Below are 12,679 nucleotides of genomic sequence, written 5' to 3'. Positions count from 1 at the left end.
TTCACTTATATGTCGACAGGAAAAATATCTGACACCCATGCAAAAACTACGTAGCAACAGAGCAATGAAAATATCAATTCAGGACAATGCAAGTCTTAAAACTCAGGCTGGGCTTTCTCTGAACAAGAGCTATAAAAATTCCCTTTAAACCTGCTCAGTGGTCCTTTTAACATGTTCGGAACTTAAACGGACGATCCCGTTGTACAGACGTTGCACGATTTTGAGAAGTACTATTTCATTACGTCTTTTAAAATAGCACGCAGTTTTATTGGATTTTGCAGTGCGTACTTAAGGCTCAAGCAGCGTACCAATCGCTGTGAACCGATGTGCGTGCAGCTCCGTCATGTTTGCAGTCCAAGTGAATATTTTGGTATTTCCAGGAATTTTCGTTGAGATGTTTCATGAATACATACCGGTATTTCAATATTTACAGTTTAGGTTCTGACACGAGACACCCTGCAAAAGCATCGAGAACCGAATAATCCCTACTGGTTTAAGTGTGCAATTTTCCATGCCATTCATGCGTCGGCCATGTGCCTTGAGTACCACAGGTTGTGAGAGAGCCTCAGTACGAGTGACCAGCAGAAGTTTAAGCAAGATAAACTACTGTTTCCTTATATTGTTCTTTGTCTGCAATGGAGGGTTGGTAGTATATAACAGTAAATCGACAGGAGTCATAGAAAGGGCGCAAAAGAGTTAAAGGAATGTTTCAGGGATTATGTTAACTACAGTGGCCTTAACTGCTTACTGGAAGATAATTGTCCATCCATGCTAAGGGCCACAGGATGACCTTACCTGTAAACACGTAACAGGACCGTCACTATAATTGTTACAAACGGGGCGGCGGCTGGCGGACGCCTGCCAACGGGTCGGCGGCGGCGCGGCTAGAACGAAACGAGACGGGTGCCTGGAGCAAAAAGAACGAGGTTTATTTCCTGGCTTGGGTTTTTATAGGCAAAGAAAACGAGAAGGAAAGGAAAGCTGTGCTTGGCCGTGACGCTGTGCGATAAGATGAGCCGCCTGCTAGAGCATCCGTTACGACAGCTAGGTCTAAGTCTGTCAGCTGGGGTTGCTGTGTCTCTTGGGGCTTCCTCCCTTGGGCACAGCAACTGGAATGTGCTCTCCGCCATGCAAAACTTCCCTACAGACACTAAACGGCTGCCGTCTTAAGCTCTGCTCTTTCTCATGATGAACATTTCTCTGCAACGAAAGCTTTCCGAAACATGGAATATTTAGCCCCGTTCTCTATTTCAGTCACCGATCTCACAGTATTTGTTTAGCTTATTTCAATTACACATATGAGTTTCATTCATTTATTTCCTAATTGCTATGATTATAATTATTATTTTATTTTCTCCCCATGATTATTTTCTTGTTTAACATTTTGTGCACCTATCAGTTGCCGCCTGTGTCTTGGCCAATCCCCCGCAGTGGGTATGCGACATTATTTAGAGGACAACAACAACAATAAGATAAGCAGGGCGGAAGAGGGCACACGTGGCGCTGACGAAGCAGTTAGCTGTTCGCAGTAGAAAGCATATAAGAAACCTTACACGGTCAATGTACAGAACGTGCATTAAAAAAAAACGTTATTTCTTCTCACATCCTATGGAAAAGGTTAGAGTACTGTGTTCAAGGTTTCGCGAAAGTGATGCTCCGTCAAGCAGGCTTAGGAGCACAACACAACTGCCAACCAACTCTGTCCGAAGGAAGCCCCCTTCTATCTGTCCCAAGAACAGCCTGTAATCACCGACTCATCTCACTGATGGAAGGAGGTTTCTCTCTATGTGACATCAATTTGTGGGTAGACATGGAGTAGACGATTGCTTTGAAGTGAACGAGCTGACACGCAGAGATGCGAGTTGTACTTCTCTGGCTTTACGTTGTGCTCAGTTGTAAACAAACCTTGTTTGATGTTCAAAAAGTGTTCTCCGTATGACAATGAGCCGTGAGCCTCTTTGGTAGAGAAACAGCGCAAGAACCGAAGACCAACAGCTACTTGAGGTAAGCGTTTACGACCTCAGCGGGCGGAAGAATTACACCGAATCATAGTAAAGAGAACAGTGAGCTGGATCATCATTTTTTATGAGAGCCCATGTCAGAGGAGTTGGACGTCCTTTCTGAAAAGATAGAGTAACAAGCTGCCCTCTTTGAGCCGCTCGTTCGTGACGAAAACGTAGCGGAAGAATAGAGGTGTTCGGCAGAACCAACTGCGCGTCAGAGGAACGTGGACAAGACTGAGACGTTTTTGGGGAACAAATTCAATTGTATCAAGATTGCTTTGCATACAGAAGCGTCAGCTAGCCGGTTATTTACTGCGTGCCCCATACACCTAAAATTGCCGAAGCTCAAGCATGAGGGTTTAAGCGGGAATACGCTTCATCACCAGCTATTCTGCAAAAAATTCTGGCAGGTCGTCAACGATATAGATGCGAATGCGGATTATTGCGAAGTTCCTGAAATTCTGTGCAGCGCTTAAGGCGAAAGTGGCCGCAGCGCTGACCGGTATCAAGGTGACGGAGAAGCACGACTACGCTCAGTCCAAGGCCGCTTGTGGGGGCAGGGAGTGCTTGTGAATAGACACGAACAAAGCTACTAAATATACCCCAGCTTAAAGTTCTTAGTACCGTGAACGCGCTCAGACTCCTGCATTACCGCATCCCACGCGCACGAATATAGCGCGAAGGAAAAGAATACCGAAAATTGTAATCTTGTGTTTTGCTGTTAAGGACTTCATCCAAGGCAGAATCTGAGCGCTGCAGTTAGTGCGTTTGGGCGGCGTTGTCATCCCTCGCGAAGAACTTGGAATCTGAAGAAACGGCGTGAGACCGTAAGCTTTCCTTGATAGAAAGAAGAACACTGATGCGGTGGTCAAAATCTCACCATGCTTTTAATCTTGCTACTGATTCTGGTTTGTGCTGTTTGACTTGCGCTGGTATCAGATGTTTGCATTATGTGTACAATCTCAGCGTCTATGCAGAATATCAGATAGAGATTCTCACATCGTGTTCGTTGGCTATGAGACGGAAACGCCTCTTTTAGATTAGTTTAGCCTAGCTGCTCACTGAGACTCTGTGTTGAACCCCGGTTTTACTGGTCTCAAGAATTTACATTCTAAAAAGAGAATTGTAAATAAGCCCACCATTGTTTTTGTGTCTGTTGATATTACTCATTTTAAGATGGTGTGACTACTTCAAAAGCACGCCTTCTAGCTTAAATTTATCTAGCTTGTTTTCTCTTGTTCACTACAACTGCATGATGCGTATTGAAAAGCTTTTGCGGAATGTGTCTGCTTTTGATTTCGTTATTACTGTGTATGTCAGAGAAGTGGATCCTCGCGGAAATCCTCGCATCTAGGAAGAACAGAAAGGATGTGCATTCTCGCATTCAACTTCTTCACAGCTAACGCAAAAGAACAAAAGGGTCAGAAGAAGATAGAGGAATTTTTGTGTAGAATCTGTCCGCGTTGTGCGCGTAACAGGCACAGTTGGTGACTCGTGCACAGGCGAGTATAATTTGGCTTTCGTACAGCTCTTGAGGAGCAAAAATATTTCAGTTAAGATAAAAACCCATGTTAACATTGGAACCTTATACATTGACCCAGCGATGTTTAAGATTGATAAGTTTCTTGCAAGCAACAAAATTTTGAACGAAGGATTAGAAGCGATGAATTTTTTAGAAGTGGATTTCGCCTTCGAGACACTATAGTACCCGCGTAATCACTGTTTTAGAAGCCATCGGCAGTTCACCTTGTATGATAATTGCCTTGTCGTGCTTAACATGCTGTGCAGTAGGCCTTGCAATTGCTAGGAGGATGCACTTAAGAGCACGCCGGGTTCCGCGTGTCTCTGAGGAGGCTTTCTTCTTGCTAGCATCACTTTTTGGCACATCAACAAATTAACCGCAGACAGATATTAAGTTAGATATATGTATATTTATCTACAGCACAGGGCTTCGTTATATCATGGCATTACGCGTCTACCTTACAAGCCAGTTCCCATTGTTAGTTACAATAAGTTGTCCAGGTGTACAACATGAACTGGTGGGCGAGTTGGTCTGACATATCTAGTGAAGCAGCGCAACGGCACAAGGCCAAGGGAAGAAGAGGACAGGACAGTGTTGTCAGTTCAGCGCTGTGTCTGTCCTCTTCCCTTGGCCTTGTGCCGTTGCGCTGCTTCACTAGATTTGTCCAGGTGGTCATCTGAAAATATACGAGGAACTCGAAGGCGCTCAGGACGACAGTTCTGTTCTGCCCTACGTAATCAAATGGACCAGCATCCACACGCACTTCGTTACAGGGCTAGAAGGTGACGGGCTTTTGTTCCAAAAACTTCGAAACGCCTTCTTAGCTCACAAGGATAAAGGGCATGTGACCAGCACGGTGCACGATTTTCACAAACATTCACTACGGCATAAATTTTAGCCAATGGGCAGCTTTGAGAAGATTGACCGCATTGCTCAAATCATTTTCACTAACATTTAAAAGTTAAAATTGGTTCGAGTACGCGCTTTAGCGGCTAATAGAATAAAGATGGCATATGACCAGGTCTTTGATAACAGGACTGCCTGGGATTCCTTCTAAATTATAGAAAGAAAATAAAAGCATCCAAAATAGCAAGCACAGTATGTAGGATTATATTATCAAGAATGAAATTAGTTGTAGGTAAAAATATGAAATAGCAACATGAACAACTATCAATAATGAATAAATATAAACCATATCAGAAGAAGCAGAGAATAAACAAATCATGAACGACCGACCGTGGTGTGTATAATTTTTCAAAGACTCCTGAGGACATGCGTCAACGTTTCTGCGACCATGATAGTCGACGTAGTGCATCGAATAGAAGCAAGGCTGGCCACACACAAGCGCGTTCACTTCAGTGGCGGTGCTGCTCTCCACAATTATTGACATTTGTTCGTCTCATAATATTCGGGCTCTGGTCGCTGGCCGTCGTTGAAACGAGAGCCAACCTATTCTCTGGACGCTCCGGCGATTTTTTCTGCACTACCTGTCGAATTTTAACTTCCCTCCTGTGGCGTGCAGCAGTCCATTTTGCGTTATTCCAGTGGCCGAGGAGGGAGTTCTCTGCCCAAGAGACGCTTTTGCAAAGCGTGTTCAGCCCTGATCAGAACGAAGCCCGGACGACAGTGCGCGTAAGGCTCAATTGTCTCTGGCACCGATGACTCACGGCAGCTAACTGCTAATGAGAGAACCGCTTCTTGTGGTCGTATAAGCTAGACGATGCCCTGAACCGTCGGAGACAGCAGAGACACTCGAACGGCCTCTCATTGGTGTGCGTGAGCAGGTGAGCTTGGAGGTGTTCCCTTCTCTTGAAGGCTGCGTGGCAGACTTCACAGGTGAAGGGCCTCTCGCCGGTGTGGATCCTTTCGTGTCTGGTCAGCAACCACCTGGGTTTATTGCGACGCACGAGATTAGGCGGGTTTCAGAGGAAATGTACGTCATCGACACTTCTGAAACGAAAGGATTTTGTCAAGGTTATCCAGAGTTCAAGGAGGCGCTGTGATCATCGTTACCTGCTGCAGGCCTAGCGATGCCAGAAATGTACGTGTATTTGTTATTGTCTGCATGAAAACACAGTTTAATCTGATGAGAACTATATTGATAGAAAAACTTTAAGAAAGGGATGCATACTTTCCACATGAGCCTCATATTAAACAATCATGAGGGTAAAATTTGCTAGCAAAAGTTTTGGAACAATATTCGATCAGTGCAATGCAGAGTGCCCTCCCCACATTATTTTTACTAGGCAGATATGAGTCCCACGCGCGAACTGTGATGTTCAAGCACAGTAGTCGAGACAAATACCAACTTTGCATATCACTAGCATCCTCACGGGGATGCAGAGCTCTACGAGAACAGTAATAACGCTCGCGGCTTTCTCTTGTGAGCGTTTCGTTGAGGAGCTCTACCTGAGACTCCTCGGCAACGAACGGAAAGGTGAAAACCGTTCTCAGATTTATCTCACTACTACTGATTGCTACTTGCTCTTAATATGAAAGTTTCACTTGTGAGCGATAACTACGACGGCCACTTTCTTCGAAGTATAGGGCGCGGAGTGCAACGTCATCAGAGATAGCCGTGACTGAAAATCATCGCGTGGATCCAAATGTCTTGAAGATATCCAGGTCGGTCACAAAGTGGGAAATGTGAACCACGGACTCTGTCTTCCCGTGATTCAAGGAGGACAAGGCCATTGCCGGTAGTACATCAACTTGAATTCTGTCGTAGGGCAGATCAGGCAGGCGGCACAGAAATCGTGGTCTAGCGCCTTCTTATAATCAAGATGGATTAGGTCGAACGTCAAGGACATCCTGCCTTCGTCAAAAGTACACAGCATAAGAAGTTAGCTTCTCCATATGATATGTAGCTCGTTAGGGACCACGAGCAGTCCAAATAGTCTGTAGGGGTGAGGATTTTTCGCTCTCAGCGCTCCTCAAGCTTGGGATCCCACAAATTTACGAAATCTCTTAACGATGGCATTGAAGCATTTGCTTTGTGTTCTTAATTTTTCGCATAGGCTGTACCCAAAATGCGAAAGCAGTGTCAATAAGAGGTAGAAGAAGGCTGCAACGCTCGTAGTCTTTAGAAGGGAATATATAGCGAAGGGTTCAAAACACCTACTCTGAGATTCAAATGAAAAACAGTCCCACATCGTGCACGTGATAGAAAAGTTTACTGCGCCATTCCCCACCTGACGCGACGATTCTGCAAAAGCAATTAGATTCTCCCGCGAATAGTACTTTGACGCTTCGCTCTAATGAGCGCTCTGTGTATGAGCTAATGCCTCTTACACGGCAACGAATTTATTTGAAAGGTGGTGCTGTAGGGTGACTGCGAGTTGCAGGTATGGGCTTCTGGAGGTTTCGGTTAAAGGTGGGTCAGGGAGATGGTGGGAAGGGTAGGCTGCCCCGAATGGAGAGAGGGATGAGAAGGTGGCTGGTGGATGACGCTTCGGCAAGGCCGCGCATTTTCGCCACGCGCTTTTGAATGATTTCTCCGCCGTTTCTTCCTTCTACAGCTACGTAGGCACCCAGAGGGTGAACGTATTCTGCAGAGTGAAATTTGGTTGGTGGGTGGAAGAGGGTACTTTTCTGTTGTGAAGGTGGGTGGGGTCAGGTAGGTAGAAATGGATCTAAGGGGGCGGTCGGTGGGTAAGTTTTGGTTTGTCGTTCTTGAGGGGGGAGGCCTCACTCGCCAAGGCTACAGACAGAAGCCTTCATTTTTTTCCCTTCGTGACAGTGGTTCTACTTTACAACTAAAAGAGAATAGAGAACAATATGACAAAAAAGGTATTCCTTCCTGTAGATATTTTGGATAGTAACCATGAACACGCTTAAACTATTTGGGGAACAACAATATTCTGAGTCATTCAGTGGCTATTTTGTTCGATGTGTGGACCAAGCCAGCTATGCACCTTCCGTAAAAGCAATAAATTCGGCGTATCCTTGGAAGTCAAGACACTAATCGCATATTTATAACTGTAGCCTTGTTGCGACAGGTTCGTGACATTGCATTTAACGACTCTGCTTACTCCACGAAGACTACACGCTTTAAAAATTGCGTGCTGGATCACTTTCTGATTGACCTGAGGGCCCCAGTGGATGCTGCAGAGGATGGCCGTGAAAAAAAATATCCCATGAAGGTTTACTTTTTAGCCGTAGAATAAGGGCAATACGAACAACGATGTCGTATTTGCGGCCTGCTGTAGCGCTCAGGCCGGAGGTGATTCGTCAGGACTGCCGTTGAAATGAAGCGTTTCCCGTGGAACTCGGAAAGGGCCCTTTCACGCTGGCGGTCTACATTGGCCTTTCGACCTGGAATAATAGAAAAAAAAATTGCTGGAGTTTAGCTTTGGTTAAACCTGGTAGGTTGCGTAAGCATCCATAGCGTTCCAATCGGGATCATCACCGGTTGTAGACGATTCGGTTTCGATAGAGGCGCGGTGTGCCCGTCTAGCAGCATCTTGAGCGCGCCGCTTAGCAAGGTGTGTTCGCGTTGTTCATCTGTCTCCGAATCCTTTTTTTTTCTTTATTGTCTGTGTCCGAATCCTGTTGTCTGTTCCTGGCTTCGTCAAGCCGACGTAGCCTCCCTTTGTTTATGAGGCGGCATAACGACGGAGCCGGCGAGCGAGCGAACGCTTTTTATACCCAACCCCCCCCCCCCCCCCCCATCTGGCGAGAGCGCGGCGAGGGCAGCGCCTCCACTCGGCAGCGGCGCGGCTACAGCGGTAGTGCGCCGCGCCTCGCGCCGCCCTTTAAGGTCAAACGTGCCTCGCGGCCGCCCCGCCGCGGAGGGCTGAAACCTGTCGTAATATTGCTTACGCAATAAAATAAGCGAGAACTCGGTACTGCGTCCCGTGTTGAATCAAGAGGCTACTTCCATGCTATACAGTTATGCGCAGAAAACACTTCTCAGCGTGCGACACATTCAGCGAAGCGCCTGATTACCGTTCTTTACTTCCTGGACTGCTGAATACGTAAAGATCATTGAGCGGCCAACTTTAAGAATTCATCAACTTGGTCTTACCAAAAGCTTTAGCATTAGGTGCCCGCGTGACCGCCAGGTGCGTTGTCGGTAAGATTACAATCTTGGGTCGGTAAGCCTCCATGGCTTCAAACATAACTGATCAGGAAGAACTCTTAACATCATTATCAGATTGATACTTTGTTCGCTCTTGTGCTTTGAAACTGAGGGCAAAATGCTGGGCAGAATTAAATTGGAAATAGGTCCCCCAGAATAGATCAATGATGTCGACAGGCTGCTGGAGAAATCGCTATGAGTGATTTCATAACGCAACACATAACGTCATAAGTTTGCTCTTTTTAGATTTAAGCACAAATAAATTATTTAGGCAGCCCGAATAACGTACGGCAGGTTAGTTATGTGGGTCGGTGGCTAAAAGATTTCGCTGTTTGCACCTGTTTGTTCGACACTGTTGTTGTCTCAAGTACGGCCAGCCCGAAGCGTCTAACTTTTTTCCTCTCGTGGTCACGGCAAATATCTTTCTTTTGATGACAGGTTCTTTATCCAAGATTTACCGCAAAGAAGTATTTAAAAAGCCCGTCAACGTAGCTCTCGGCAAATATCCTTCTTTTGGTGAGAGGTTGTTGTACACAAAGTTCACCGCGAAGAAGTATTCATAAAGCCCGTCAGAATAGCTCCACTGACGATATACTCCTGCCATGACCCGTAAAAGTGGTGTCGAGGCTGATTTTTTGGATAGAAACAATAGCGTTCGGATCAAATGTCTTAACGACCGAGAGTGCCTGCACGAAAGGCGCGACAGCTAATTTCAGGAAAAGAAAACAAATTAAAATTGGAAATTAGTGCCATTGTGTTCTTGGAGACAAGAAGCAACGAATTAACACATTATCAAGTGGCAGAAGAGTTTCCTCACGGGTTGCCAGCAGATGCGAACGCTTGCTGTCTCCAGTGCTGTGGGCATCCTGATCCGTGGCGGTGACTGCGTCTCCTTGGACAGCGTGCTTGAGGAATGGGCGAAAAGCACTTGTGAAACACACTACTATCTCCACCACTAGTATTACATTATTCGTAAGGTTGGGTACGTTAATTTTTTCCGTACGATAATTGCTTTTGCCTGCTATGCTCCCCTAAGTATCTGCTGTGGCTGACCTCCAGAATTGTGTCGTCTGCAAATCAAGAGTTTAAGAAGTTACTAGGCAAAGATCTAAACTGATACACACATATGCTGTTGTGCACTAAAATGAATTCACGAGCAGGTACGCGTAATAACGCGTTCAACGTTTTAGGAAGTTGTGCACTAATATCACGCCAATTGATCTGAAAAGGCTGTTCTGTTTTTAACTCTGAACAGAGTACAGTTTGTGATCACGTTCAAACTAAAATATTTCTGTAGTCGTTGTTCAAAGGTTTCCACACCTGAGTAGGTTGATGAGCAAAACGTTAACCTCAGTACGACCCGTCCTAGTGTTGAAGAGATAAGTTTAACTGCTTCCTTCTGTTAAAACGAACGTGATGAAAGAGACAAAGGAGTAAACATCGAAGAAAAGTGTTGACATATGCAAGTTATAATCTGAAAGTGACGTAAAGGAATAAATTCAAGTGATAGTAAATTGGGGTGTGTTTGTGGAGCATGGTATATAAAAAGAGGAAGGCAGGGGAGGCGCTAAAAATTGGAGGGGAAACTTAAGCACCGCCTTAAGGGTATGATGCGATAGCGGAATGGGTTAATTTTCCAATTTATATTCACAGATCCATGAGAGTCGTCGTACTCTTCCTGGCGCAGTGGCGCAGAGGTTAAGCGATGCGCCACTGCCTGCGATGCTAGGTGCTCCCAGCGGTGGGCATTTGCGGCCACGTTTGCACTTCCGGAGTGAGGAATCATTAATTTAACTGTCCCCTGTCATGGTGGGCAGATAACTATCCGCTGGGCAGGTCTGATGACACCGCAAAGTCACGTGACCTTAGTGGCCCACCTTCTTTGCATGTTAGCTTTCTGGGAACCATGTGCCAGAGCCATGCTCGTGATGTTTTGTTCATAACGGCGACGGTGACCCTGCCGACACCGGATTATCCGCCGAACGGCGCCAGAAACGCTAGCGCGCTAAAAGCACACTTAAAGATTAGAAGCGCTTCTCCACCGTGATATAACAGCCAACTTGGCTATTGTTCGTGCTTAGCCCTCGTTGCAATTGAGTTGTCTAGCTCAGTCATACATCGCGCACCGCAGCATAATGGGGACAGCTCACCACTCGAGAGGATGATCCCGAAGTGTCCATGGCAGCCAAGCAGTCTCACAGCCTCCGTGTACCCAGGCCACGGCTCACAGCATAAAAAGGCTGCGTAGACTTGTGCCACGGCGGCTGGTCTTGCCTTAGGCGTTCGACAACGCCCTTGCCGGGCAGAAGCGAGGCCGAGATTTAGTCTGCAGGCCTATAGCGCGCCCCTTCTACTACCTACTGCCTGGCACTCTGATGTTCCTCGAAGTGGCGATGATGATTTTGCTGCTCAGATACTGTGCCACGTGCACAATCCACAAACCCCGGAGAAATTCCCTCTTCGGGGAAAACGACGAAGTAATGGACTTATTACTGTGGCCACCATACTAGGAAAAGAAACCGAGATAGCGGAGGAAGCCGCGATAGCGATCGCTTGCGCTGGCACCAAAGCTAGATACATTATTAGCGACAGTAAAAATTTCAGTAGAGGGAGGGTAAACCCCCTCACCACCAAAATTTTAACACAAGGAGCGGTTGATGGGACGATCAACATCATCTGGACACCGGCGCACGAATCTGTCAGCGGTAACGAGGCGGCCCACAGTGCAGCTCGAGATCTCTACCTCCGAGCTGTACAGGGAGGGTCGGCTCAGGCCGAACATGATAGAGAAGGGCGATTAATCTCGTATCAAGAGATTACAGAACACTACAAGCAATGTCGGAGATGTTTTCCGCCACCAAACACGGCGTTAAATAGGGGTCAGGCGACGGCGTGGAGACGCCTGCAGACTGGAGTATACCCAAACCCAGTACTAAACAAACATATCCGATCGGACTGCGAGGACGATAAATGTAAAAAGTGTGGGGCGAGAGGAACCCTCGACCATATAATTTGGGAGTGCACTTAATCCCCAGGCAGGGCGCAAAACATCAGTAGTAGGGAAGCCTGGGAAAGCTTGTTGCGGAGCTCGGACCCTGAGCTCCAACTCACCGCTGTCCAACTGGCAGAAGAGGCCGCCGGCAAAACCAGCCCGGCCAGCATCGACTGCGACCATCCCGTGCGGCTGGGCCGCTCCTAAGTCCCCTCCCCCGTAAAGGGGGGTGAGACAGAGCTGCCCAGGCGATGTGGTCCTTATCTGTTGGACAATAAAAGTTTTCAACAACAACAACAACAACATACAGTGGTAAACAACAACATCCTCAAATTCTGCTTCTAACACCATGCGTTTCGTCAACAAAAAACACTTGCAATGAGATCGCCATGTTTAGGGAAACCAAAGACTGGCATAACAGTTTGGAGAGTGAGTCACCCAGAAATTCTGAGCACGCGCATTTTTGTTCGGGAACTTGCTTATGAACGCACGTTTTCATATATCGTGAGATTTCCACTACAATCATGAATTGTTCCGCACATCTCCCCTCCGCAGGCTAGCATTTTGTTTTGATATTATCGCTTTCGCTACGGTTAGAAAGTTATCGAATAGTTTTCTATGGCACTCTTTACTACTCGGTTCAAGCGATGAACAAACATTGAAAGATAAATTTTGCTACACGTCGGAAGAACCGACCATAGTCATAAAGCTTTAAAAAACGGTACCTTATTAAGCATGAAATGCTTTTAGCACCCGTTGTCGGCAGTGTGGTGACGTCACGCCGAGACCGAGAGCCATCATCCGGGCACTGAATTCCAGTCATCCGGGCTCTGAAACGAGAACATCCGGGCACCGTACGAGACTTAACGAGATTTAACGAGACTCTGTAAGCCCTCCTACGCGACCAGCATGCAAGCGCCGGTTGGTCCCCAAAGGAGTCACAAAAAATAACTGCTGCCAGTGCCTTCTGAATGTTTATCAAGATATCAATCGCTGTGCGTTTGATAATACACGGAATTATAATTTCCGATTTCTAATAACGCGTGCAAAAAGCACATAAATGCCACGATACACTTCGTTGT

General features: G+C 46.5%; 1 protein-coding gene across 3 annotated transcripts; it reads right to left on the bottom strand.

Annotated features, from left to right (window-relative positions):
* Positions 1–4,154: 4,154 nt before the first annotated feature.
* LOC149329780 (uncharacterized) lies at positions 4,155–12,447 on the bottom strand. Of its 3 annotated transcripts, none has more exons than XM_089559627.1 (5): positions 12,323–12,447; positions 11,717–11,861; positions 9,423–9,510; positions 7,674–7,839; positions 4,155–5,412 (listed from the first exon to the last, which is right to left on the bottom strand). In XM_089559627.1, the coding sequence occupies exons 2-5, from the start codon at positions 11,765–11,767 to the stop codon at positions 5,205–5,207; spliced, it is 513 nt and encodes a 170-aa protein (XP_089415753.1). In that variant the 5' UTR covers positions 11,768–11,861; positions 12,323–12,447; the 3' UTR covers positions 4,155–5,204. The 3 variants fall into 3 exon arrangements, with proteins under 3 accessions (XP_089415753.1, XP_089415755.1, XP_089415754.1); XM_089559629.1 differs by having other exon boundaries at positions 7,705–7,839; XM_089559628.1 differs by lacking the exon at positions 7,674–7,839.
* Positions 12,448–12,679: the final 232 nt, after the last annotated feature.

Source organism: Amblyomma mixtum, chromosome 9, assembly GCF_055824585.1.
Source record: "Amblyomma mixtum isolate Tamu chromosome 9, ASM5582458v1, whole genome shotgun sequence".
Lineage (NCBI taxonomy): Eukaryota > Metazoa > Arthropoda > Arachnida > Ixodida > Ixodidae > Amblyomma > Amblyomma mixtum.
Note: the sequence above shows the minus strand (reverse complement) of the source record. Positions and strands in the feature narration are given on the sequence as shown.

Coding starts and splice junctions, on each gene's coding strand:
- LOC149329780 (XM_089559627.1), bottom strand. CDS start 11,767: ATGCTGGCCGGGCTGGTTTTGCCGGCGGCCTCTTCTGCCAGTTGGACA. Junction 7,840..9,422: donor TTCGCATCTGCTGGCAACCC/GTGAGGAAACTC, acceptor CTATTATTCCAG/GTCGAAAGGCCAATGTAGAC. Junction 5,413..7,673: donor CCTTATTCTACGGCTAAAAA/GTAAACCTTCAT, acceptor CAATAAACCCAG/GTGGTTGCTGACCAGACACG.